This window comes from Balaenoptera borealis (assembly GCF_965194805.1).
Source record: "Balaenoptera borealis genome assembly, chromosome: 11".
NCBI classification, from domain to species: domain Eukaryota; kingdom Metazoa; phylum Chordata; class Mammalia; order Artiodactyla; family Balaenopteridae; genus Balaenoptera; species Balaenoptera borealis.
The window spans coordinates 46572701-46598056 of NC_138868.1; the positions used below are offsets into that span (position 1 = coordinate 46572701).

At 36.9% G+C, this 25356-nt stretch overlaps 1 protein-coding gene across 21 annotated transcripts in view; it reads left to right on the forward strand.

Moving 5' to 3' along the window:
- SBF2 (SET binding factor 2) overlaps positions 1 to 25356 on the forward strand; it is a 468341-nt gene that overhangs the window by 246770 nt on the left and 196215 nt on the right. For 14 of the 21 annotated variants that reach the window (XM_082341354.1, XM_082341355.1, XM_082341356.1 and 11 more), the window contains 7 exons: positions 2072 to 2204; positions 3773 to 3881; positions 16330 to 16443; positions 19514 to 19591; positions 20720 to 20833; positions 21367 to 21495; positions 24582 to 24680. In XM_082341354.1, coding sequence (XP_082197480.1) covers positions 2072 to 2204; positions 3773 to 3881; positions 16330 to 16443; positions 19514 to 19591; positions 20720 to 20833; positions 21367 to 21495; positions 24582 to 24680 — 776 coding nt within the window. The other 7 variants (XM_082341366.1, XR_014231384.1, XM_082341367.1 and 4 more) reach the window with 7 other exon arrangements.

Here is a 25356-nt window from a genome sequence, read left to right on the forward strand (position 1 = left end):
TAGTTTAGTAAGCAAATGAATAAATTGTTCTCTTTGAAATGGTTAATTTTATGTTATGTGAATTTTATCTCAGTAAAAGAAAAATTTAAGGTTGTGGAAATGCTCCATATTGAATGAGAATAAAGAAACATGACAGCTAAATGGAATATTGAGCTTAGAATGAATCCTGATGGTAGGGGAAAAGCTCCAAAGAATAACATTGAGTCAGTGGACAAAATTGGAATACAAATGTAAGATTAGACTTCAAGTATTACAACATGTTTAATTTACTGAGGATGATAACCATACTGTGGTTAAGGAAGACATTATCTTTATTCTTACAAAAAACACACAAGTATTTAGGGGTAAATGTCGTGATGTGTACATTCACATGGCTCAGAAAAATGTGTGTGTGTTTGTAGAAAAAGTCAGGGCATGCTAGCACGTAAGTACAAATGTTAAAGCAAATGGAGCAAAATTTTAACATTAGGTGAATCATTGTGAAGGGTAGATGGGTGCTCTGTGCACTATTCTTGCAACTTTTCTGTAAGCTTTAAATTATTCCCCCCCCCCAAAAAAAAACTGTTTAACGTATCTATGATCCAGTTTAACAAATGTAGCATCGTAGATATAGTTGAAACTTCCTGCGTATGCCTTCTCATCCCAGAGATATATGCTATCCCGAATTTGGTATTTTTTAGTCCCAGATATATCTTTATATTTTGACTGTATGTTTGTATATAGCTGAACAATATATAGTAGCATTTTGTATGGTTTTAAACAATATATAAATGCTGTCATTCTATAGCATCACTTTATACCTTACTTTCCTCACTCGATATTATATTTGGGAGAGTTATTCATGTTGATATATGTAGCACTAGCTCTCTTATTTTCACTGCTGTAAAGGTATCCCAGAAGTCTTAGTGATGTTTTAATCTATCTTAAATTCACAAGTATAAATGTTACAGACCTACCCCCAAAAGCCATATCACTTGAAAATTGTATTTAAATTTCTTTAATAATTATTTCATTTTATAAATTTTGTGTCTTTTTAACATCTTTATTGGAGTATAATTGCTTTTCATTTTATAAATTTTGAATAATAAAACTTCAGTTTTTTGTTTCAGTCAACATTTGCCATCTTCAATCAGAGGAAGTTTAATTTATAGTATGATTTTACTATAATTTATTCTTCATTCTTACATTTAGGATGTGCCCACTTTTTTCATTGTTAAATACTTCTACAGCGTACCTTTTTGTACCTTATCTTCTTGGGTACATGTGAGACAGTTTCTGGATAAATAACTAATAATGGAATTACTAAAATTACTGTAATAACTAGATGGTAGGGTATATGCATCTTAAGTTTCTTTATATTCCTCACAGCAGTAAGTATGATAGTTCCTTTCATTGCCATCCTCATAAAAACTTAGAATTGTCAGGCTTCGATTTTGGCTACTGTAGTAGGTTTAATATCATACCTCATGAATTTATTAGGTTGAATTTTTCTGATTATTAGAAGTTTTGGAGCTTCTTTTCATGTTTATCATTTTGATTTCCTCTTTTGTAAATTGTAAATTCATATTATTCTCTTATGTTGCTTATTTCTTGTTGATTTTAGTGGGAATTTTTTAAGTTGTGAACAATGTGCTATTTCCAGGAAGTAGAGAAAGGTTGATGTAAAAAGGTGGAAAAAAGATATACCAGGAAAATTTCAATAACAAAACTGGTATGGTTATGTTAACATCAGACAAATGGACTTTAAAAGGGAAAAATGTTATTAGAACAATGCCAAGCATCTAAAACAGAAATTTAAGTACAGACCTTGGAGATTAAGTTGAAAAGAAGGTAATAGTGTATTTCCAAACAACTAATATATTCAATGAGTGTTACACTGATTAGACAAACAAAACTGAAAGTTTGGGAAAGAAATACCCTTAGGCTCTATGGAATTTATAGTTTAACCAAATATTTTTCTTCAGAGATTTTTAAAATATTGGCTTTTTCATTCCATGTCATTCTAAGTCTTGGTTGGCAGCACATGTAAAATTAAATGCATTTGGTAAGCATTTGTTCTGTGTGTTTTCAGGAATTCAGAATGTCCTCAGCCTCTTCTGTGCAGTCCTCACAGAAAATAAGGTTCTCTTCCATTCTGCAAGTTTCCAGAGACTTAGTGATGCTTGTAGAGCCCTGGAATCATTAATGTTTCCTCTTAAATATAGGTGAGAGTTTTTATTTGGTATCTTTACTTATTCCCAAATCATGCATTACTTATCGATGATCAGTCAAAACATCACAGCACGACAGTTTTGAACGACAAGGGCATATGTTACAAAGTTACATTGTTGTAGGAGTCATGATTCTGATAGGAATTAGCCTGGAATTCGGAACTTTTCCAAGTTGTCTATTATTGAGTGGTGATTTATTTCATGAAAAAATAATTAATTTGAATAGTATTGTCAGCAACATTTAATTCCCTTTGAATATAGTAGGAGATAAAAGTCTTAAAATAGTACTGTCTGATTATTTACTATTAAGGAATTATTATTAATTTGAGGGGTTATAGTGTATTATGGTTTTATTTTTTAAAGAGCCCTTATCTTTTTTAGATAATATACTGAAGTATGTATAAATGATATGTCTGAGATTTGCTTCAAATAATATGGTAAGGAAGAGAACAAAAATGGATAGAAATATGTATGTGGCCATGCATTGGTGATTGTCAAAACTGAATTAGATACATGGGGCTTTATTTTCCTTTTTCTCTCTATTTTGGGGGTGAGAGGGAAGTTAATCTTTCATAATAAAAAGTAAAAAATAAAACAATCTAAACAAGTGATGACTGAGAGTGCTGTAAGTAGAATATTTTATTCTAATACTCTTTTTTATCAATTTGATAATCACAATAGGAAACTTAAGTTTATACAAACTAGAAAAATTTAGACAGTCTACAGATTTTATGAAAAAAATTTTTTAACCTATGTGCTTTTCTTAACTCCTGGATAAGAGAGCATTCTAAACCTTTGTTTTTGTACCTTGCCATTCTTTTTTTTTTAAATTTTATTTATTTATATATTTATTTCTGGCTGTGTTGGGTCTTCGTTTCTGTGCGAGGGCTTTCTCCAGTTGCGGCAAGCGGGGGCCACTCTTCATCGCGGTGCGCGGACCTCTCACTATCGCGGCCTCTCTTGTTGCGGAGCACAGGCTCCAGACACGCAGGCTCAGTAGTTGTGGCTCACGGGCCTAGTTGCTCCGCGGCATGTGGGATCTTCCCAGACCAGGGCTTGAACCCGCGTCCCCTGCACTGGCAGGCAGACTCTCAACCACTGCGCCACCAGGGAAGCCCCTTGCCATTCTTATTGAATACAAAAATCAAGTATAGAAAATGGAATTTGAATGATTGTTTTATATAGACAAATAAACCATCACCAATATTGAGGGAGCAGACCGATCAGGGAGTCAGTATTACCACCTGATGTCAGATTGCTATGTAAGGAAAAATTATTTCAAGCAAGTTTGAACAACCTAAAGAGACTGCTTGCCTAAGGGTAAGGGATAAGGAAGCTGCCCTTGTTTACTTTATATCTTGTTGTATTGGATCATATCTTTCACATGAAGATTTTTTTTTAAATCTTTTTTCCCCAAGAATTTAATATTAACAACCCTGAGAATATTATTGATAATTTCTAAACATAGGTAATCTAAAATTCACACAGCATAAAAATGAAAGAAAGGTATGTTATATTACCGAAGAACAAATATATCTCATGTATATTTTTATTATTTCCAGTTATCCTTATATTCCTATTCTCCCGGCTCAGCTACTGGAAGTTCTGAGTTCCCCAACGCCTTTCATTATTGGAGTACATTCTGTCTTTAAAACTGATGTTCATGAGCTTGTAAGTATTCATCTTTATTTTTATTTTATTTTATTTTTTAACATCTTTATTGGAGTATAATTGCATTACAATGGTGTGTTAGTTTCTGCTTTATAGCAAAGTGAATCAGCTATACATATACATATATCCCCATATCTCCTCCCTCTTGCGTCTCCCTCCCACCCTCCCTATCCCACCCCTCTAGGTGGTAAAAAAGCACCGAGCTGATCTCCCTGTGCTATGCGGCTGCTTCCAACTAGCTGTCTGTTTTACATTTGGTAGTGTATATATGCCCATGCCATTCTCTCACTTTGTCCCAGCTTACCCTTCCCCCTCCCCACGTCCTCAAGTCCATTCTCTACGTCTGCCATCTTTATTTCTGTCCTGGCCCTAGGTTCTTCAGAACCATTATTTATTTATTTATTTTTTAGATTCCATATATATGTGTTAGCATACAGCATTTGTTTTTCTCTTTCTGACTTACTTCACTCTGTATGACAGACTCTAGATCCATCTACCTCACTACCAATAACTCAATTTCGTTTCTTTTTATGGCTGAGTAATACTCCATTGTATATATGTGCCACATCTTCTTTATCTATTCATCTGTCATTGGACACTTAGGTTGCTTCCATGTCCTGGCTATTGTAAATAGAGCTGCAATGAACACTGTGGTACATGACTCTTCTTGAATTATGGTTTTCTCAGGGTATATGCCCAGGAGTGGGATTGCTGGGTCATATGGTAGTTCTGTTTTTAGTTTTGTAAGGAACCTCCATACTGTTCTCCATAGTGGCTGTATCAATTTACATTCCCACCAACAGTGCAAGAGGGTTCCCTTTTCTCCACACCCTCTCCACAGTATACTGTTTGTAGATATTTCGACGATGCCCATTCTGACTGGTGTGAGGTCATACCTCATTGTAGTTTTGATTTGCATTTCTCTAATGATTAGTGACGTTGAGCATTCTTTCATGTGTTTGTTGCCAATCTGTATATTTTCTTTGGAGAAATGTCTATTTAGGTCTTCTGCCCACTTTTGGATTGGGTTGCTTGTTTTTTTGAAATTGAGCTGCTTGTAAATTTTGGAGATTAATCCTTTGTCAGTTGCTTCATTTGCAAATATTTTCTCCCATTCTGAGGGTTGTCTTTTCGTCTTGTTTATGGTTTCCTTTGCTGGGCAAAAGCTTTTAAGTTTCATTAGGTCCCATTTGTTTATTTTTGTTTTTATTTCCATTTCTCTAGGAGGTGGGTCAAAAAGGATCTTGCTGTGATTTATGTCATAGGGTGTTCTGCCTATGTTTTCCTCTAAGAGTTTTATAGCGTCTGGCCTTACACTTAGGTCTTTGATCCATTTTGAGTTTATTTTTGTGTATGGTGTTAGGGAGTGTTCTAATTTCATTCTTTTACATGTAGCTGTCCAGTTTTCCCAGCACCACTTATTGAAGAGGCCATCTTTTCTCCATTGTATATTCTTGCCTCCTTTATAAAAAATAAGATGACGATAGGTGTGTGGGTTCAACTCTAGGCTTTCTATCCTGTTCCATTGATCTATATTTCTGGTTTTGTGCCAGTACCATACTATCTTTTTTTTTTTTTTAACATTTTTATTGGAGTATAATTGCTTTACAATGGTGTGTTAGTTTCTGCTTTATAACAAAGTGAATCAGTTATACATATACATATATCCCCATATTGCTTCCCTCTTGGGTCTCCCTCCCTCCCACCCTCCCTATCCCACCCTTCTAGCTGGTCCCAAAGCACCGAGCTGATCTCCCTGTGTTATGCGACTGCTTCCCACTAGCTATCTATTTTACATTTGGTAGTGTATATATGTCCATATAAACACTACCACTCTCTCACTTTGTCCCAGCTTACCCTTCCCCCTCCCCGAGTCCTCAAGTCCATTCTCTAATAGGTCTGCATCTTTATTCCCATCTTGCCCCTAGGTTCTTCATGACCTTTTTTTTTTTTTTTTTTTGATTCCATATATATGTGTTAGCATACGGTATTTGTTTTTCTCTTTCTAACTTACTTCACTCTGTATGACAGACTCTAGGTCCATCCACCTCACTACAAATAACTCAATTTCATTTCTTTCTGTGGCTGAGTAATATTCCATTGTATATATGTGTCACATCTTCTTTATCCATTCATCTGTCGATGGACACTTAAGTTGCTTCCATGTCCTGGCTATTGTAAATAGAGCTGCAGTGAACATTGTGGTACATGGCTCTTTTTGAATTATAGTTTTCTCAGGGTATATGCCCAGTAGTGGCATTGCTGGGTCGTATGGTAGTTCTATTTTTAGTTTTTTAAGGACCTTCCATACTGTTCTCCATAGTGGCTGTATCAATTTACATTCCCACCAACAGTGTATGAGGGTTCTCTTTTCTCCACACCCTCTCCAGTATTTATTGTTTGTAGATTTTTTGATGATGGCCATTCTGACCAGTGTGAGGTGATATCTCATTGTAGTTTTGATATGCATTTCTCTAGTAATTAATGATGTTGAGCATTCTTTCATGTGTTTGTTGGCAATCTGTATATCTTCTTTGGAGACGTGTCTGTTTAGGTCTTCTGCCCATTTTTGGATTGGGTTGTTTGTTTTTTTGATATTGAGCTGCATGAGCTGCTTGTAAATTTTGGAGATTAATCCTTTGTCAGTTGCTTCATTTGCAAATATTTTCTCCCATTCTGAGGGTTGTCTTTTCGTCTTGTTTATGGTTTCCTTTGCTGGGCAAAAGCTTTTATGTTTCATTAGGTTCCATTTGTTTATTTTTGTTTTTATTTCCATTTCTCTAGGAGCTGGGTCAAAAAGGATCTTGCTGTGATTTATGTCATAGAGTGTTCTGCCTATAATTTCCTCTAAGAGTTTGATAGTGTCTGGCCTTACATTTAGGTCTTTAATCCATTTTGAGTTTATTTTTGTTTATGGTGTTAGGGAGTGTTCTAATTTCATCCTTTTACAGTAGCTGTCCAGTTTTCCCAGCACCACTTATTGAAGAGAATGTCTTTTCTGCATTGTATATCTTGCCTCCTTTATCAAAGATAAGGTGACCATATGTGTGTGGGTTTATCTCTGGGCTTTCTATCCTGTTCCATTGATCTATATTTCTGGTTTTGTGCCAGCACCATACTATCTTGATTACTGTAGCTTTGTAGTGTAGTCTGAAGTCAGGGAGTCTGATTCTTCCAGCTCCGTTTTTCTTTCTCAAGATTGCTTTGGCTATTTGGGGTCTTTTGTGTTTGTATACAAATTGTGAAACTTTTTGTTCTAGTTCTGTGAAAAATGCCATTGGTCGTTAGAATAGGATTGCATTGAATCTGTAGATTGCTTTGGGTAGTGTAGTCCTTTTCACAATGTTGCTTCTTCTAATCCAAGAACATGGTATATCTCTCCATCTGTTTGTATCATCTGTAATTTCTTTCATCAGTGTCTTATAGTTTTCTGCATACAGGTCTTTTGTTTCCTTAGGTAGGTTTATTCCTAGGTATTTTATTCTTTTTGTTGCAATGGTAAATGGGAGTGTTTCCTTAATTTCTCTTTCAGATTTTTCATCACTAGTGTATAGGAATGCAAGAGATTTCTGTGCATTAATTTTGTATCCTGCTACTTTACCAGATTCATTGATTAGCTCTAGTAGTTTTCAGGTGGCATCTTTAGGACTCTCTATGTATAGTATCATGTCATCTGCAAACAGTGAGAGCTTTACTTTTTCTTTTCCGACTCGGATTCCTTTTATTTCTTTTTCTTCTCTGATTGCTGTGGCTAAAACTTCCAAAACTATGTTGAATACTAGTGGTGAGAGTGGACAACCTTGTGTTGTTCCTGATCTTAGAGGAAATGCTTTCAGTTTTTCACCATTGAGAACGATGTTGGCTGTGGGTTTGTCATATATGGCCTTTATTATGTTGAGGTAAGTTCCCTCTGTGCCTACTTTCTGGTGGGTTTTTATCATAAATGGGTGTTGAATTTTGTCAAAAGCTTTTTCTGCATCTATTGAGATGATCATATGGTTTTTCTCCTTCAGTTTGTTAATTTGGTTTATGACATTGATTGATTTGCATATATTGAAGAATCCTTGCATTCCTGGGATAAACCCCACTTGATCATGGTGTATGATCCTTTTAATGTGTTGTTGGATTCTGTTTGCTAGTATCTTGTTGAGGATTTTTGCATCTATGTTCATCAGTGATATTGGCCTGTAGTTTTCTTTCTTTGTGACATCTTTGTCTGGTTGTGGTATCAGGGTGACGGTGGCCTTATAGAATGAGTTTGGAAGTGTTCCTCCCTCTGTTATATTGTGGAAGAGTTTGAGAAGGATAGGTGTTAGCTCTTCTCTAAATGTTTGATAGAATTCGCCTGTGAAGCCATGTGGGCTTTTGTTTGTTGGAAAATTTTTAATCACAGTCTCAATTTCAGTGCTTGTGATTGGTCTGTTTGTATTTTCTATTTCTTCCTGGTTGAGCCTCGGAAGGTTGTGCATTTCTAAGAATTTGTCCATTTCTTCCAGGTTGTCCATTGTATTGGCATATAATTGCTTATAGTAATCTCTCATGATCCTCTGTATTTCTTCAGTGTCAGGTGCTACTTCTCCTTTTTCATTTCTAGTTCTGTTGATTTGAGTCTTCTTTTTTTCTTGATGAGTCTGGCTAGTGGTTTATCAATTTTGTTTATGTTCTCAAAGAACCAGCTTTTAGTTATATTGATCTTTGCTCTTGTTTTCTTCGTTTCTTTTTCATTTATTTCTGATCTGATCTGTATGATTTCTTTCCTTCTGCTAACTTTGGGTTTTGTTTGTTCTTCTTTCTCTAATTGCTTTAGGTTAGGTTGTTTTTTCTTTAAGGTTAGGTTGTTTATTTGAAATTTTTCTTGTTTCTTGAGGTAGGATTGTATTGCTATAAACTCCCCTCTTAGAACTGCTTTTGCTTCATCTCATAGGTTTTGGGTCATCGTGTTTTCATTGTCATTTGTTTCTAGATATTTTTTGATTTCCTCTTTGATTTCTTCAGTGATCTCTTGGTTATTTAGTAGTGTGCCATTTAGCCTCCATGTGTTTGTATTTTTTACAGTTTTTTTCCTGTAATTGATATCTAGTCTCATAGCGTTGTTGTCAGAAATGATACTTGATACGATTTCAGTTTTCTTAAATTTACCAAGGCTTGATTTGTGACCCAAGATATGATCTATCCTGGAGAATGTTCCATGAGCACTTGAGAAGAAAGTGTATTCTGTTGTTTTTGGATGGAATGTCCTATAAATATCAGTTAAGTCCATCTTGTTTAATGTATCACTTAAAGCTTGTATTTCCTTATTTATTTTCATTTTGGGTGATCTGTCCACTGGTGAAAGTGGGGTGTTAAAGTCCCCTACTATGATTGTGTTACTGTCAATTTCCCCTTTTATGGCTGTTAGCATTTGCCTTATGTATTGAGGTGCTCCTATGTTGGGTGCATAAATATTTACAATTGTTACATCTTCTTCTTGGATTGATCCCTTGATCATTATGTAGTGTCCTTCTCTGCCTCTTGTTATAGTCTTTATTTTAAAGTCTCTTTCGTCTGATATGAGAATTGCTATTCCAGCTTTCTTTTGATTTCCATTTGCATGGAATATCATTTTCCATCCCCTCACTTTCAGTCTGTATGTGTCCCTAGGTCTGAAATGGGTCTCTTGTAGACAGGATATATATGGGTCTTGTTTTTGTATCCATTCAGCCAGTCTCTGTCTTTTGGTTGGAGTATTTAATCCATTTACATTTAAGGTAATTATCGATATGTATGTTCCTATGACCATTTTCTTAATTGTTTTGAGTTTGTTATTGTAGGTCTTTTCCTTCTCTTGTGTGTCCTGCCTAGAGAAGTTCCTTTAGCATTTGCTGTAAAGCTGGTTTGGTGGTGCTGAATTCTCTTAGCTTTTGCTTGTCTGTAAAGGTTTGAATTTCTTCGTCGAATCTGAATGAGATCCTTGCTTGGTAGAATAATCTTGGTTGTATTTTTTTCCCTTTCATCACTTTAAATATGTCCTACCACTCCTTCTGGCCTGCAGAGTTTCTCCTGAAAGATCAGCTGTTAACCTTATGGGGATTCCCTTGTATATTATTTGTTTTTTTTCCCTCGCTGCTTTTAATATTTTTTTCTTTGTATTTAACTTTTGATAGTTTGATTAATATGTGTCTTGGCGTGTTTCTCCTTGGATTTATCCTGTATGGGACTCTCTATGCTTCCTGCACTTGGTTCTTCTGGGACCCCTGTAATTCGAACGTTGGTGTGTTTAATGTTGTCACAGAGGTCTCTGAGGCTGTTCTCAATTCTTTTCATTCTTTTTTCTTTATTCTGCTCTGTGGTAGTCATTTCCACTATTTTATCTTCCAGGTCACTTATCCATTCTTCTGCCTCAGTTATTCTGCTATTGATTCCTTCTAGAGAATTTTTGATTTAATTTATTGTGTTGTTCATCATTGTTTGCTCTTTAGTTCCTCTAGGTCCTTGTTAAACGCTTCTTGTATTTTCTCCATTCTATTTCCAACATTTTGGATTATCTTTACTATCATTACTCTGAATTCTTTTTCAGGTAGACTGCCTATTTCCTCTTCATTTGTTTGGTCTGGTGGGTTTTTACCTTGCTCCTTCATCTGCTGTGTGTTTCTCTGTCTTCTCACTTTGCTTAACTTACTGTGTTTGGGGTCTCCTTTTCGCAGGCTGCACGTTCGTAGTTCCCGTTGTTTTTGGTGTCTGCCCCCAGTGGCTAAGTTTCGTTCAGTGGGTTGTGTAGGCTTCCTGGTGGAGGGGACTGGTGCCTGTGTTCTGGTGGATGAGGCTGGATCTTGTCTTTCTGTTGGGCAGGACCACGTCCGCTGGTGTGTTTTGGGGTGTCTGTGACCTTAGTATGATTTTAGGCAGCCTCTCTGCTAATGGGTGGGGTTGTGTTCCTGTCTTGCTAGTTGTTTGGCATAGGGGGTCCAGCACTGTAACTTACTGGTTGTTGAGTGGAGCTGGGTCTTAGCATTGAGATGGAGATCTCTGGGAGAGCTTTCACCGTTCATATTACGTGGAGCCGGGAGGTCTCTGGTGGACCAGTGTCCTGAACTCGGCTCTCCCTCCTCGGGCACTGGCCTGACACCCAGCCAGAGCACCAAGACCCCGTCAGCCACACAGCTCAGAAGGAAAGGGAGAAAAAAAGAAAGAAAGAAAAATAATAAAATGAAATAAAATAAAATAGTTACTAAAATAAAAAATTAAAAAGTATTAAAAAATTAAAAAGTAATAAAAAGAAGAAAAAAAAAGAACGAAAGAAAGATCAACCAAACCAAAAAACAAATCCACCAATGATAGCAAGTGCTAAAAACTGTGCAAAATGAAAAAAGAAAAAACGGAGAGACAGAACCCTAGGCCAAATGGTAAAAGCAAAGCTCTACAGACAAAAATCTCACAAAGACTTATACACATACACACTCACAAAAAGAGGAAAAAGAAAAAAATATATATAACTTTTGGCAAGTCGGAGGTCTTCTGCCAGCATTTAGTATTTGTTCTGTAGGAGTTGTTAGGAGGAACGTGATCTCCACATCTTTGTCCTCCGCCATCTTGAAGGTCTCCAGTATTCATCTTTAAATTGCCGGTTATTGAGGTCAGAGGTTTATCATATTTTTTTGAGTCCTGTAACATTTCAAGTAATTACTATTTTCGGATCTGTTGCATTACCAATAGAAAAGATTGGCTGGAAGAAAAGCATCATTCAAAAATCTAAATACATTAATTTTTCCTTATAGCAAGTACAGGAGACTTATAAAATGAATTCATTAATGTTTTAAAATTCCCCTCTTTTGGCATGTTAAGTTTATCTTTCTGTAATCTTCATCCTATATATGAGAAAGGAAGATAAAATTATCCATTAATTTATACTTTTGTTATGAGTGCTTTAATTTATTCATATTTTGAAATGAGGCCTGTGTTAATGCTGATTGGCTGATAACTAAAATACAAAAAGCATTTGCAAAAGAGTGAAGGGTTTTAGTGGAATACAAGTTCAGTATGAGCTCCACCATATTATTCTGTTCTCAATGCCATATGAATAAAATATCAGAGAGAGAAAGTAATGCTCTGTATTCAGCCAGTTCTGAAATAACAGGTTTATTTCTCTGTACTGCACTTTAAGAGGGACTGTAACAAAATAATGGGCTTCAGAGAAGGACATCTAGGATGTCAAGAGTTTGGAAACTATTCTGTGAGGCCCTAAGGAAATTTTCTCAGGTAATAACCTAATGTTATTTGATAGCTAAAGATAAATATTTAAGTAGCTGTCATAGAAAAAAGGGTTAGAGGCTGAAATAGAATCAGTGGGTATAGTGCATATGGAAACAAATTTCTCCTCAGTGTAAGAGTTTTCAGCTAAATAGAGCTGCCCAATGATGAGAACGGGTTTCCTTATGTGAGGAGCGTACTCTCAGGTAGTGTAAGTAGAGTGCAAGGAACAGGTTGCATGACACTTTTCAGGGAGTTTAAGAAAAATGCTTCACTGAAAGGTTGGGCTATATGACGTCTGTGATCCACAAATCCTGAAAAGTTGTAATTCTAATTTTGTTTTAGTTTTAAATGCCAGCAAAGAGGTAAGCTCTTTAGGTGCTTTTACATAATTACAATTGTAATCAAATCATAGGTGTTATGTAAACTGACAAAACACCATTCTACATTGCAGTTATAAACAGGACCCTTATTCATATATTAATCATTCTTTCTAACCTTATATATTGATATCTAGTTCCTATTTAACTTTGATATCACCATATAAAAATCTGTGTAAATCAGTAATCATTAAGTAAAACCTCATTAGTACTAATTAGAAACACACTCATCTGGTTTGTAGGTAATTTTTTCCCACTGAATATAAACTGTCTCTGGAAGTTAGACAAACCAAGTGCTGACAAAAGTAAATTTCTTAATTTTTTATTGAATAAATTAGAATTAATTTTAATCCTATTATCAACATAATAACTTCAGCAATTTTGGCTAGTTTCTCTATTACATTTTTACATGTTATTTTATTTAATTTATTTTTTTGCCTTGCAAAATTATCCCCATTTATTGTGGTTCAACTGCAGACTCTACTGCCTCTGGTGAAGGCACGCAGCAAGTTCTTTTCATAAATAACACCTTTCAGGACGGCCCCTTCCTGTTTTACACAGAATTGCCTTAGAACTTGGGGCCAAAGTAATTAAAAAGCAAGCCAGTGACAAACAGGGACTCCTGAGGCCAGTGGTACTAAACTCACAGGCCAGAAGGGGGGACCCTGTGACCTCTCCAGGAGCTGCCCATTCATAAGCTGACAAGATGTAACCTCTAAATACAAAATTCCAATTATCAAAAACAAATAGGAGTCAAGCTTTAGCTACAGTAGATACTTCCTCTTGGAACAGAGAACTGTCTCATGCACCAGAAGGTAAAGGGTGACCCAAAATCCCATCTGCTGGTCAAGCCAAGTGCCTGTTCAAGAGGCTGGGGACAGGGCTGAAGGAAGAAGGCAGCCATCAGCGAAGACCCCACCAGCCAAGCAAGTGGTCCTCTCCGAGGGCACAGTCTCTCGTGATGCCAGGTGTCCCAACCTGGACCTCAGCACATGGGTTACCCACTGGGGTCACATAATCTTCCTAATGATGTGATTCTGCCAAAACCCACATTTTTTTCTTGACCAAAGACTCTGATCTGGCAAACTAAATCCTAGCTTGGTGTTTGCCCCTTCACAGGGACATGATTCAGATCCTCATGTAAACACCACAAGAACAGCTAATGGAATCAGAGCGCTGAGCTCTCATTTATGACACAAACTATTGAGATGACATTCTTGATTCATCTCACGTTCAGAGATTGTGGTCACTAAAAAAGCGCTTCAGAACACTTCATTCCTTCCTACTAAATGCAGAAATGTGCTGAGATAGGCATCACCAGCAACTTTTCTTGTTTTTAAACGCTTAAAAACAAAAGGGTTTTCCAACCATAAGCCAGTCCTCATGCATCCTGCATCCCCTAAGGGGGACTGAGGCATAACACAGACAACTACAAAATATGCCCTAGAAAAATGCAAGATCCTCATAAAACCAACATCTCCCCACCAAACATCCTACTAAGTCAGCACAGAAGCGGTGAAGGCTCATCAGAAAACACAAAATGAGTATTAGAGAAATAGAGCTTGAAACACTGAACATGATTTCCTCATGATCCTTCTCGCAGCCCTGCGTCCTCTCCTCCTTGCTGCTCCAAAAGGAGGGATGCCCCGCTCCGGCAAGGGAAGAAGGAGCCCAGGAGACAGTGGCCATCCCTCCCTCTGGATCCGGGCACATGCCAACTCTGACTTACGGGTCAGAGAATTAGGTTCTAAGAATTCAATGCTAATTGCAGTAGTTTTGCACTGGGGAACGTTTGCCAGAATTGCACACAGTCATGGGGCTGACCAGAAAGCTGAGTCCATCTTTGTGGCTGGAGATGTTTTCAATAACCCTCGCACTCCTCTGCTCTGCTCCTGCACCAGTCCTGTGCCTACCTGAGCAGTGGAATTAAAGCAGTGGAACCAATCCCCCCCCTCAGCTGGGTTATACTTCACTGGTTGTCAGAAGTTTCTGGTACTGCTGGGAGGTGGAGAGGAGGACTGGCAGAACATCCTGCCCTGCTCGGTAGACTCTGCATGTCATAATGGTACAACGTGTATGAGTTTGGGTAGCTCTGCCGGCTGTACTGGAAGTGATCTGTCAAGATGTTGTTGCGGCCGTACTGATAGTCCCCGTGCTGGGGGAAGAGGATGCTGTTGTGGGGCTTCTCCAGGGGGCTCTGATGATGCTCCTTACTGCTCAGGTCCCCCGTCGTGACAGGGAGGGCTTCCGGGCTTGCTGATTCGTATCTTACTTGGTCTTATTGCACAGAAAGACCCCCAGGATGGCCGTCATCGTGCCCAGGACGTTGGTGCTGGTGACCGGGTTTCGCAGCATGATCAGGGGCACCATGATGACTATGATTCTCTTGGTGGCATTGGCAACCGAGTAGCTCACAGGGCTGATGAAGTTGAGGATGCTGAAGGCAATGACGTTCTGGGAAAAGTTACAGAAGCTGCTGACAGCCAGGAGCAGAAGCATCCAAGGCCACTGGGACACATAGGTCAGGTCGCTGCTGACCAGGAAAGCTCAGAGGTCCACCAGGACCCACGTGGGGATCATATAAAAGATAGCATGGCAGCCCAAGATGTTCAGCAGCTGGAGATGGTGGATCCTTGACTCTCGTAATACCTTTCTGGAGAAAATATTCTGAAGCGAGAAGCACAGTGTGGCAGCAAGGGCACTGACAAGCCCCCACATGTCGAAGGACAACTTGGTGACGGTGGCCAGCAGGACGCCACTGATGATGGGGATGAGTGACAGGTACACCTTGGTGCTCTGTTTCTCCATGATGATCCAGGACAGGAGGACCACCCAGATGGGCATGGTGGCCTTGACGGTGTGCGCGTAGGACACGGGCACCTTCCAGACGCTGACGTGCGCAGACACTGACACGAAGTACTTGCCGAAGGCAAGCGGCAGCACATAACGCGGTTAGAAGCGCGGCGGCCACAGCCGGCTGGGCTGCTGATGCAGACGGGGCCCAGGGCACAAGAAAAGCGGCGCCAGGGGCACGCACCAGGCACGGAGCAGAGGCGGGAGACCCGTGCACAGCGCCAGGATGTGGCACAGCGACAGGGTTACGGGGAATGGGAAGGCACTCTGGGTCACCTTGTTGACCACACTGCCGCCCGCGCGCGTAACGCAGCAGGCCGAGCGCCGCCACCCGCGCGCCCTCGCGCACCCAGCCGCCCCCCGCCCCGCAGCTCCCAGGCCCCCTGCGCCCCCTACCTGTTATAGTACCATTTTGTACCATTGTACCATTTTGATGTATACTATTTTGTAGCATACTATTTTGTACCATACTATTTTGATGTATACTAATTGCTTTGCTTGTTAACTCTTATAATGATTACTGTGTTATTTAGGATATGGCTTAACTACTGTAATAAAGCATGCAAAATACAATGGCTAAAACAAAATGGAATTTTATTTAGCGCTCATGCAGCAGTTTGTAGATAGAAATGTTCCATTATGTCAGACCAGTTTGCTCCATGAACTCATTCAAGGTCCAAACTTCTTTGCTTCCTGTTCCTCCACTAGAATCCACTCAGGCATTGTCATCCTCTGAATGTTCAGGGTTGGGTTACTGCCAGTTCATAGTTTCAGCTATGGGAAGGGGAAAGAGACCATAGGAGGGCCTTGCATCCCCTCTGTTTTGAGTGCCTGGGAGTGTGCACATCACTTTTCATGTTCCATTGGCAGAAACTTAGTCACACACCATACCTAATTTCAGAGGAAGCTGGGAAATATACAGTAGCTGGGAAGCCAATCTAGAAATACATTTTATTAATTACAGATTAATTTTTTTTTGTCTTCTTCAGTTAGATGTAATCATAGCTGATTTGGATGGAGGCACTATTAAAATTCCTGAATGTATTCACCTCTCTTCCCTTCCGGAACCACTTCTACATCAGACTCAAGCAGCTCTTTCTTTGGTATGATATATTTTTTATAGTAATTTTCTCTTGATTTAAATCTAAACTAAGATAATTGGATATCATTTATTGACAGTGTAATTACTTAAAAAAGAGATATCTTCTTAAAACATGAATATATTCTCATATAGTAGTTAGAGTAAGATTATTTATTAGATATTATCTAAAGAATATACTTTGAATCCTAACTGAATATTTGTTCTACATTCATTTTTTCACTCAGCATACTTATTTAGTAGTTACTATATACTGAATACTGTGCTAGGTATTGGACACTCACCTGTGAAAACAAGACCAGACTATGCCTCGAAATCCCTGAATCTCCTAACATTCCTCATTAGAAGCTAGCACCTGTTCCTTTTCCTTCACCTTCCTTATTGACATCTCATTTCTCTTTGGTGGGTGTGCTTCTTGCAAAACAGTGTGATAACAACTGGTCAGTGTTTCCAAGTTAGTACAAAAAAGATGTAACCTAGTGATAGATTAAATGTCCAGCATTCTGTGCAGTGAAGTTTTAAGAAATATTGTGACTTGGGTGTTTCTCATTGAAACAAATTTAATTTTTTTGTCAACCTTTGTTTATTTTTAAAAGTACAGTATTTTATTTTACTCACAACATTTTAGGTGCCCATTTATCCATCCTCAGAAATTTGAAACTTAGAAATTTTGCATTCCCTTTCAAGCCATTACTAGAACTAAGACCTTCATATTCTTCTTGAATAGTATTCCAGTCTGAGCTCTTTAAAATCTTTTTTTTTTTTCCCCCTTAAACAGGAACTTAGGAACTCAGAAGTCTAGGATTACCAGGAGGGATTTATTCTCATAAATTTCCAAATTTGTGTTAGTCCTTATGTTGTTATAGTGGTACCTATGGGATGGGAACATTTAGAGAAGACTGACTTTTCCTAATATAATTTGTAATCTGGGATACAAGGTGTGATAGAGTAAAAAGCAACTAGTTTAGGACTTAGGAGAACTAAATTCCAGTCTACATCCTGCCACTTGATATTTTGAGCAAATCACATTACATCTCTAGGCCTCTGTTTCCTAGTCTTTATCAATAGGATGAATGTTTTATACAAAGGATGACAAATGACTGTTTCCCAGAGTGAAGTATTGAGATGATTTGGGGTGGTATGTGGCAACTTTTTTTATTTTAATAATTATGTATTATAATGTTTATTAAAAATAGCATACAAAACCTGTGACTTCACAGATGGTATCATCTAAGAAAATACTAGATTTAAAGAGATAAGGTAATTTAAAGACATTTTAAAGAAAAATATTAGCTAAATAATTGCATCGGTCGTATATGGATATAGCAAAAGCTGAGAAGGTAGTATTTGAGTGATTGAAAAAAGTTTTATGTTTCTAGAAATATTAAATAAGTTTTAAAATCTTATGTATGATTACTTAATGATATTTTTAATTATTCAGGAATTAGGTACCAAAATTAACAAAGATTAAGATTTTAGTTCTTAAATCAGTGGCTCTTGGTAGAGGTTCTGCTGCACACTGGTAAACCTTAACCTACAACACCTGTGCCACCAAGTTTAATCAATGAGTAAAATTCATTTCTGATAAAACTGAGTATGCCTATTTATGTAGTTTTCAAGCACTGTGGTGGATTATGTACTACAGTGTACATGAGAGCATAGTATACTGGCAAAATGGGACCAAAAAGAAATCACATTTGATGGACTGTGTGGGAGATTTGACACACAAGTATATGAGCTTCATTTGGTCAGTAAATAATTGTAATCAAATGGTTACACAGTGCTCCAACTGTATAATAATCATGGATAATTTTATAGACATGAAGATGTTATTATACTGAAGTAATGATTTGGTGATTGGATTGTAAATATCGATATTTTGGTGTCATGTATAAGTATTGTTTTGAGTCTTTTGGTCTATTGTAAGTATATTATGAAATGCTGAGTATTTGAAAATGATTCTGCAAAGACAAAAATTTGCTGCATAATGATACGAAGTTATTTTTTTCTTTTAAGTCCTGCATGGACCTTTCTTTCACACCTGCTCCCCAACCTGCTTTCCTTCAAAGCCTAACACAAATGTTAGTTACCTTCTTTTTTAACTTTCCCTTGGTTGAATTAATTATACTTTATATTCATATATTACTGTTTTATATATTTATAATACTTGTCACATTGTGTTACACTGTTACCCCTCTGGACTGTGAGGTTCATAAATTTATTTCCTTTCTCCTCAGTATTTTAATTAATTAACTAATTAATTTTTAATTACACTGAGAAACATCAAAACAAATGCTTAAGATTTTCAACTGTATAGACAAATAATTCTGCCCTAGACCATTCTGTTCCCAGAAGTGACTACTGTTTTACAGCTTAGTGTGTATTTCAGAACTTTACATTTTCATTTATATATATATCAATGCATGTACATATATAGATGTAGGATTTATTTTTTTTTATATTCAAATAAATGAAATCACACTATGTGTGTTTTTCTAGAACATGGTTTTTTTAAAATAATTAATTTATTATTTATTTATTTATTTTTGGCTGCGTTGGGTCTTCGTTGCTGCGTGCTGGCTTTCTCTAGTTGCAGCAAGCCGGGACTACTCTTTGTTGCGGTGCACGGGCTTCTCATTGCAGTGGCTTCTCTTGTTGCAGAGCACAGGCTCTAGGTGCGCAGCCTTCAGTAGTTGTGGCGCGCAGGCTCAGTAGTTGTGGCTTGCAGGCTCTAGAGTGCAGGCTCAGTAGTTGTGGCACATGGGCTTAGTTGCTCCGCAGCATGTGGTATCTTCCCAGACCAGGGCTCAAACCTGTGTCCCCTGCATTGACATGCGGATTCTTAACCATTGGACCACCAGGGAAGTCCCTAGAACATGTTTTTTAATTAAATATTTTTTCTTGCTTTTCACATAGTACATACAGAGCTGCCGCAGCTAACTCATTGTATTTCATGGAGGGAATATATTGTAATTCATATACCGATACTTTTTCATCTTAATGCCCCAGGTAGATCAAATAATAGATTTTATTGATATTATGATCTTTTACGTAACAAAGCTTCTTTGCTTTAGATTCTACACCCAGATTTGGAAGTAGCAGATCATGCTTTTCCCCCTCCACGAACAGCTTTATCCCACTCAAAAATGCTGGTAAGAAGTTTAATATTTAAATTTGATGTTTTTAAAAAGAGTTGCTTTTCTTTGTATGTTTTTCAAAGAAGCTGAGTCTAGTGAGAGTTAGATGGACAGCCTAGTAAAGGTGTGCCAAATTAGAAATTAGGAGAATTGTCACTGACTGACCTTGTGACCTGCTCAAGGAGAAGCCTCAGGCAGTACACTGACGGGGAGGGGAGTAAGCTAAGACTGTTGCTCTGAGGAGGCATGAGTAAGTATGGGACGAAAAATCAGAACCTAGATTAGAGCCTGAAAAACTGTGCCAAGCATCAAATCAAAAGGGTCAGGCAAGGATAAAAAAGGGAAGCTTACAAAAAATGGAAACAGAGATTGTTGGTTACAGGAGAGAATTAAGTTTAAAGAGTGAGTGGATGAATGTAGCTCCAAATGGAAGCCATAAAAGAGTGAACATATAACAGAGACCCCTTTTTTTATTTTGATCAATGCATTTCTTAGAGATGAGCTTTGTGGTCAGTAAGGAACATTATAGAGCTGCACACCTTTGACAAATTATGTAGCATTTTTAACTGTTTCTTCATCAATTAAATAAGAGGTTGACTAAATAAATCTGTAAGTTTCCTTAGAGTTCTAAAACTATGATTTTTTAAAAATCTGAATTATCAAAACAGATTTTTGTCATACCTTATTAATATAAGAATAGATTTTTATAAATTGGATAAACTTTGGAACAATTTCATAAGCCTTTAAAATACAGTCTTGAGTGTTTTCTTTTGTATTTGTGACTGTAATTCATTTGATGGATATAAAAATGAAATGACTTGGGAAATATGCCCTTCTCTAACATGGTGAAAGGGGAGACCCGGTGATTTATGTTTTTTTCTGAGAGGAAAATTGGATGTACTAGAGGCAAGTTTTGTTTGGTTCAGCTTTTAAAAGAACTATTTAACGGCCTCTACTCTCCAACAATGGGACAGACTAGGTGTCCATCACTTAATGCTGCCACAAATGAGACTTCTGTGTAGGAAGCACAGACAGATTTATTAAATAATCTCTCAGGTTCTTTCCAACTTTTTGACTTTGTGATTTTTCATTCGTTTTTTTAAGAAATTTAATTATCTAACATATTTCCTCTTATATTTTCAGGATAAAGAAGTGCGTGCAGTTTTTCTTAGATTATTTGCACAGCTTTTCCAAGGATATAGATCATGCTTACAACTCATAAGAATTCATGCAGAACCAGTAATACATTTTCACAAGGTAAGATATAATACCATATTGTATGTATCCAAAATGTAGACTCTAATTTAATAAAACAACTTGGTTTTCTTTTTCTAGCCATGTATTTTGACCTTAATTTATCAAATGTGATTATTTAAAATCTCTGCTTTTTGTGTTTAGGTGATAATTTTTTTCTTTTTTTATTTATTTTTATTGGAACATAGTTGATTTACAGTGTTGTGTTAGTGTCAAGTGTACGATAATCTTTAATAGTACTGTGGAGCTGACATATTTTCCTTTATAGTATGGTAACTTTAAATTGATTTTTCTTTTAAAATTGAGGTTATTTCTGATTTCCCCTCCTGCTTTACAGACAGATTCATTTTTATTCTTTTCAATACATGTAGTATTTCAGGTATCAAAACCCTTTTAGAGAGGAATGTATTTTTTAACAACACATTTATGCATGAAGACATTTATTCAGGCTTTGATCTTTCTATTATATTTCTGTTTTGATCATTCATCCATTACTAAGTGATAACTTATTCATTTCACGTTTTCTTTCTTTACAGACAGCTTTCTTGGGACAGCGTGGTTTGGTTGAGAATGATTTCCTCACAAAAGTTCTCAATGGAATGGCATTTGCAGGTTTTGTTTCAGAAAGAGGTCCTCCCTATAGATCCTGTGATCTTTTTGATGAGGTATAGTTCTTATCAAATGAATGCATTGTTTACACACAAAATTAGACTAGTAGATAAAAGTAGAGAAGTAGTGTTTTAAACATTTAATCAAAATCAAAAATATTTATTATTATGCATATCAGATCTTGATGTTTATAATGTGGATTAGAAAAATTAGGGAAAAAATATAATAATTGGATGTCTCAGAAATACATAAAAATCTTGAACAATTGAATTTTTTTTGTTGTTTTTTTGGCCCCGCTGTGCAGCTTGAGGGATCTTAGTTCTCTAACCAGGGGTGGAACCTGTATCCCCGGCAGTGGAAGCGTGGAGTCCTAACCACTGGACCACCAGGGAATTCCCTTGAACAACTGAATTTTAAATACTTGATTAAAATCTTTTTGAAAAATTGACAGTGATTGTATAGGTAGAACTTATCAGTTTTATAGAGAGAAAGATCTAAGTTCAATGTATAAATATTGTATTTCAGACTGCAGTTACATTTAATCTATCAGTGTCCTAGAGCCATAGTTTAGCTAAGCTATTCTTTTTTTTTTTTTTTAACTGTTTTCTTTATTTTAATCAAAGCTTGGAAGATAAAGTAGGGAAGACACAATTTCAGTTCCTCGGTAGAAGATAGAACCACAAATAAGGGTGTTTTCTTAAGTACTAATCCTTGGAAAATATAGCAGATTTCAAGTAAGAATTAGCACCTTCTTTGCATCTAGCTAAGCCATTCTTACTAATCAATAATCAGCATTTGTCTAACTCCCTTAGGAGATACTAAGTATATTTAAGACAGATTTAGTCTCTATCTTCAAGGAATTGACCATATAAAGGAAATGTTAGGGCAGATGCAACTCAAAATAAGGATCCTATTTTTTGCTAGTTGTGATTTTTCTTATTGTAATGCATCTTTCCATTTATCATTTAACTATGTTCATAGCAGCCCATTCTGGTGGATAGAACAATGACTCTTACTCCCATTTCAGTTTCTGGAAGAACATTATATTGGAACCAGTAAATGTAAAAGTTCTTAGAAGTCTATAAAAGAAAAGCACTCCTGGCACCCAGGGTAGTGAAGAATAGTAATAGTGATCATATTATGCTGCTGGTGGTTTTATTTTATATAGAGAAGTTAGGAATCAAGGTTTTAAAGATGCTTGGTTCAGAGAAGGGTCTTTTATTCTCTGCAAAGATAGTTAAGTAAGGTAAGAATGAAAGAAAAGGCACATGTTTTAGTTCTGAGTATGGAGGTCTGCACCAAATGCTTTACTTAATAATAACACAAAGCATATGAAGATCTAGGAGAGACTGCCCTGAGGTGGACAATTTTTTCTGATCACTGTTGATCTCTGATTCTCTAATATGATTGATCATTGATTATCTAATACTAACATATACCAGCCTTTAGATCTTGAACTAAGTAATTGATACATAATGTTTTATGTGGATGAATTAGGTGCTCCCCAGGGTCCTTTCTAGTGCCTATGCTTTATTAGTGTCTGAAGCATTCTAAATAGTAACATTGGTTTATGTACCCTTTGCTTTCTATCCAAATTCCTTTAGTAGCTCTCTCTGGCATCTTCATCGCAACTAATAACCCAGATTGATTACTTCCAGAAAACTTGCTTGCTGGCTTGCCACAGCCTCTGACTGTATTTTTAAGTGCTTCCCTTGTCTGAAGTGCTCTCTTTCTCCTTTTCAGTCCATTTTCCATACTCTGCTCATATCTCACCACCTCCTCCAAACTTTCCCAGAGTAGAGGACTCTGAGAGCCACTAGTCTGCATTAGGCTTTAATTTATGTCTCTAACTTTATATGGCAACTTGTCTTTTATTATGTTCATTTATATACATAAGGGATAGACAGATAGATAGATAGATAGATAGATAGATAGATAGATGGATAGATAGATTCTTCAGTTTGGAAACAATGATAAGGCAAAGACTCGGTGTGAGATTCCTATTGAGTCTCCCCTTAGTGTTCATCCAGTTCTGTGTTCTGTCTACAGTGATGATTTTTGATGTCTTATTGATGTTGTTACTTGAAAACCAGTTATTTGTATGTTTACTTCAGTCAAGGGCTTAAAAGAAATGGGATACCAGACCTAAGTAATTTCTTCTTCTACGCTCTTTGGCTGTTTAACTGGTTTGCAGGGGAATGTGCTTTTAGGAAAATTGCACTTGCTCCTGGGAAAGGGATCCTTGTTTTCATTTAGCCAAGGGCAGCCTACCACACACAAGGCTTATGGAGCTTGGAGTGACAGCTTGCACTGTGTGTTGTCTTATCCCCACACTCCCATCAAATAGACCTGCTAGAAGGAAAGAAACGTTTGACTTTCTTTGGCAATCCTTCTAAATCCTGGCCTAGAAGAGGCGGAGTCATAGTTTTATATGTCTGTCTGCTCCAGTGAATCGATTAGTTCCTTGCATGAAAATTCCTACATTATACCCTTAAAAAAAAATCCATCTGTTTACCTCCTCCCTATACCTCATTTTTTCCTGTCAGTACTCTTTGCTCTACTCCAAGTGTACACACTAGCACAGTTCTCCCAGTAAGTTAGTTGGTTAGGAAATGGATCAGAGTTTATATAATTTGAGAACTAGAAGGAACCTAAAGGTCATCTTGTTCTTCCCTCTTATTTTAGAGATGAGGAAACTGAAGCTCAGGAGTTTTAGTGACTTGTTTCAAATCATGCTGTTAGCATGCTAGGACTAGAGTGACCCAACTTGAACATTTGGTTCATATTTTGTGAGTTAGGGAAATGTTTGAAGACTTTCTGACCATCTGAAATTCTCTGAGAGAATTCTCTTGAGTGAGGCCTGGAGAATGAGAGAAGAATCTGAGTTCCGGAAATGACTTTTTCCAAGAAGAAACAGGACCCTAAATCATCAGAGAGAGACCACCAGAACATGCAAGGGCTTGATTGACTCTGTAACTGTAGAATAGAGGCAAAACCCAGTAAAAATCTAAAATACTTTGTTTTAATAATAGTATACATTTTGGATGCTTTTTGGTTTGCAAATTGTGTGAAATTTTCACACGGTTTTCTATATTCAGCATATTTGGGAGTTGATGTTTTACCATTTGATTATTTTTCCAAGTTGGTAGCTTTTGAAGTAGAGCGAATTAAAGTTGAAGAAAATAACCCACTGAAGATGATAAAGCATGTCAGAGAACTTGCTGAGCAACTATTCAAAAATGTAAGTAAGTATATTTATTTACACAGTCACTAATTTTAAAAGTATTAATAAAGTATTTTGTTTGAAAAATTAAAAAGCTTTGTATTCCTAGTGATTATCTCTTTTGTTCTGATTAAAAACCTTTGGGACTATGAGTTACAAGATATTACAGTTGGTACTGTGCATCAAAATAGACCTCACTTTTCAAAGTGATTTTCCTGTCAATTGCTGTATTACGAAAATATATTAGTCACAATTTTCCAGTTTGTCATTTGCCTTCATTGTGATTTTCATTTAAGTCTCTGTCTTCTTAAGAGCATATTGAACATTTTTGAGACGTAAAGATTAGACTCATTGGAAACCAGAACTGCGTCAGACAGAATTGACCAATTTACTCTGCTTTAGCTTGGTACAGTGATTATCCACTGTATCAGGAAAAGCTTTGAGTTGTATTGTTTTGAACATATAGGGAGTGAAAAGCTGAAAGAAAGAAAGAAAACTGTCAGGTGACTACAGAAACTCAAGGGTGAAAATATGCCCTGAGAGAAGAAATACAATAAGTTAAAAAGACTGGAATGTGGTAAAGTGTGCATTTGGATACCAGGAAAGAAGAAAACCTAAGATGCATGCAGAAAAGCGGATTGTGGCTAATGATTTCTCCTGCGTGTGAAGCTTTTCAGAGTTGAATCTTTTTACT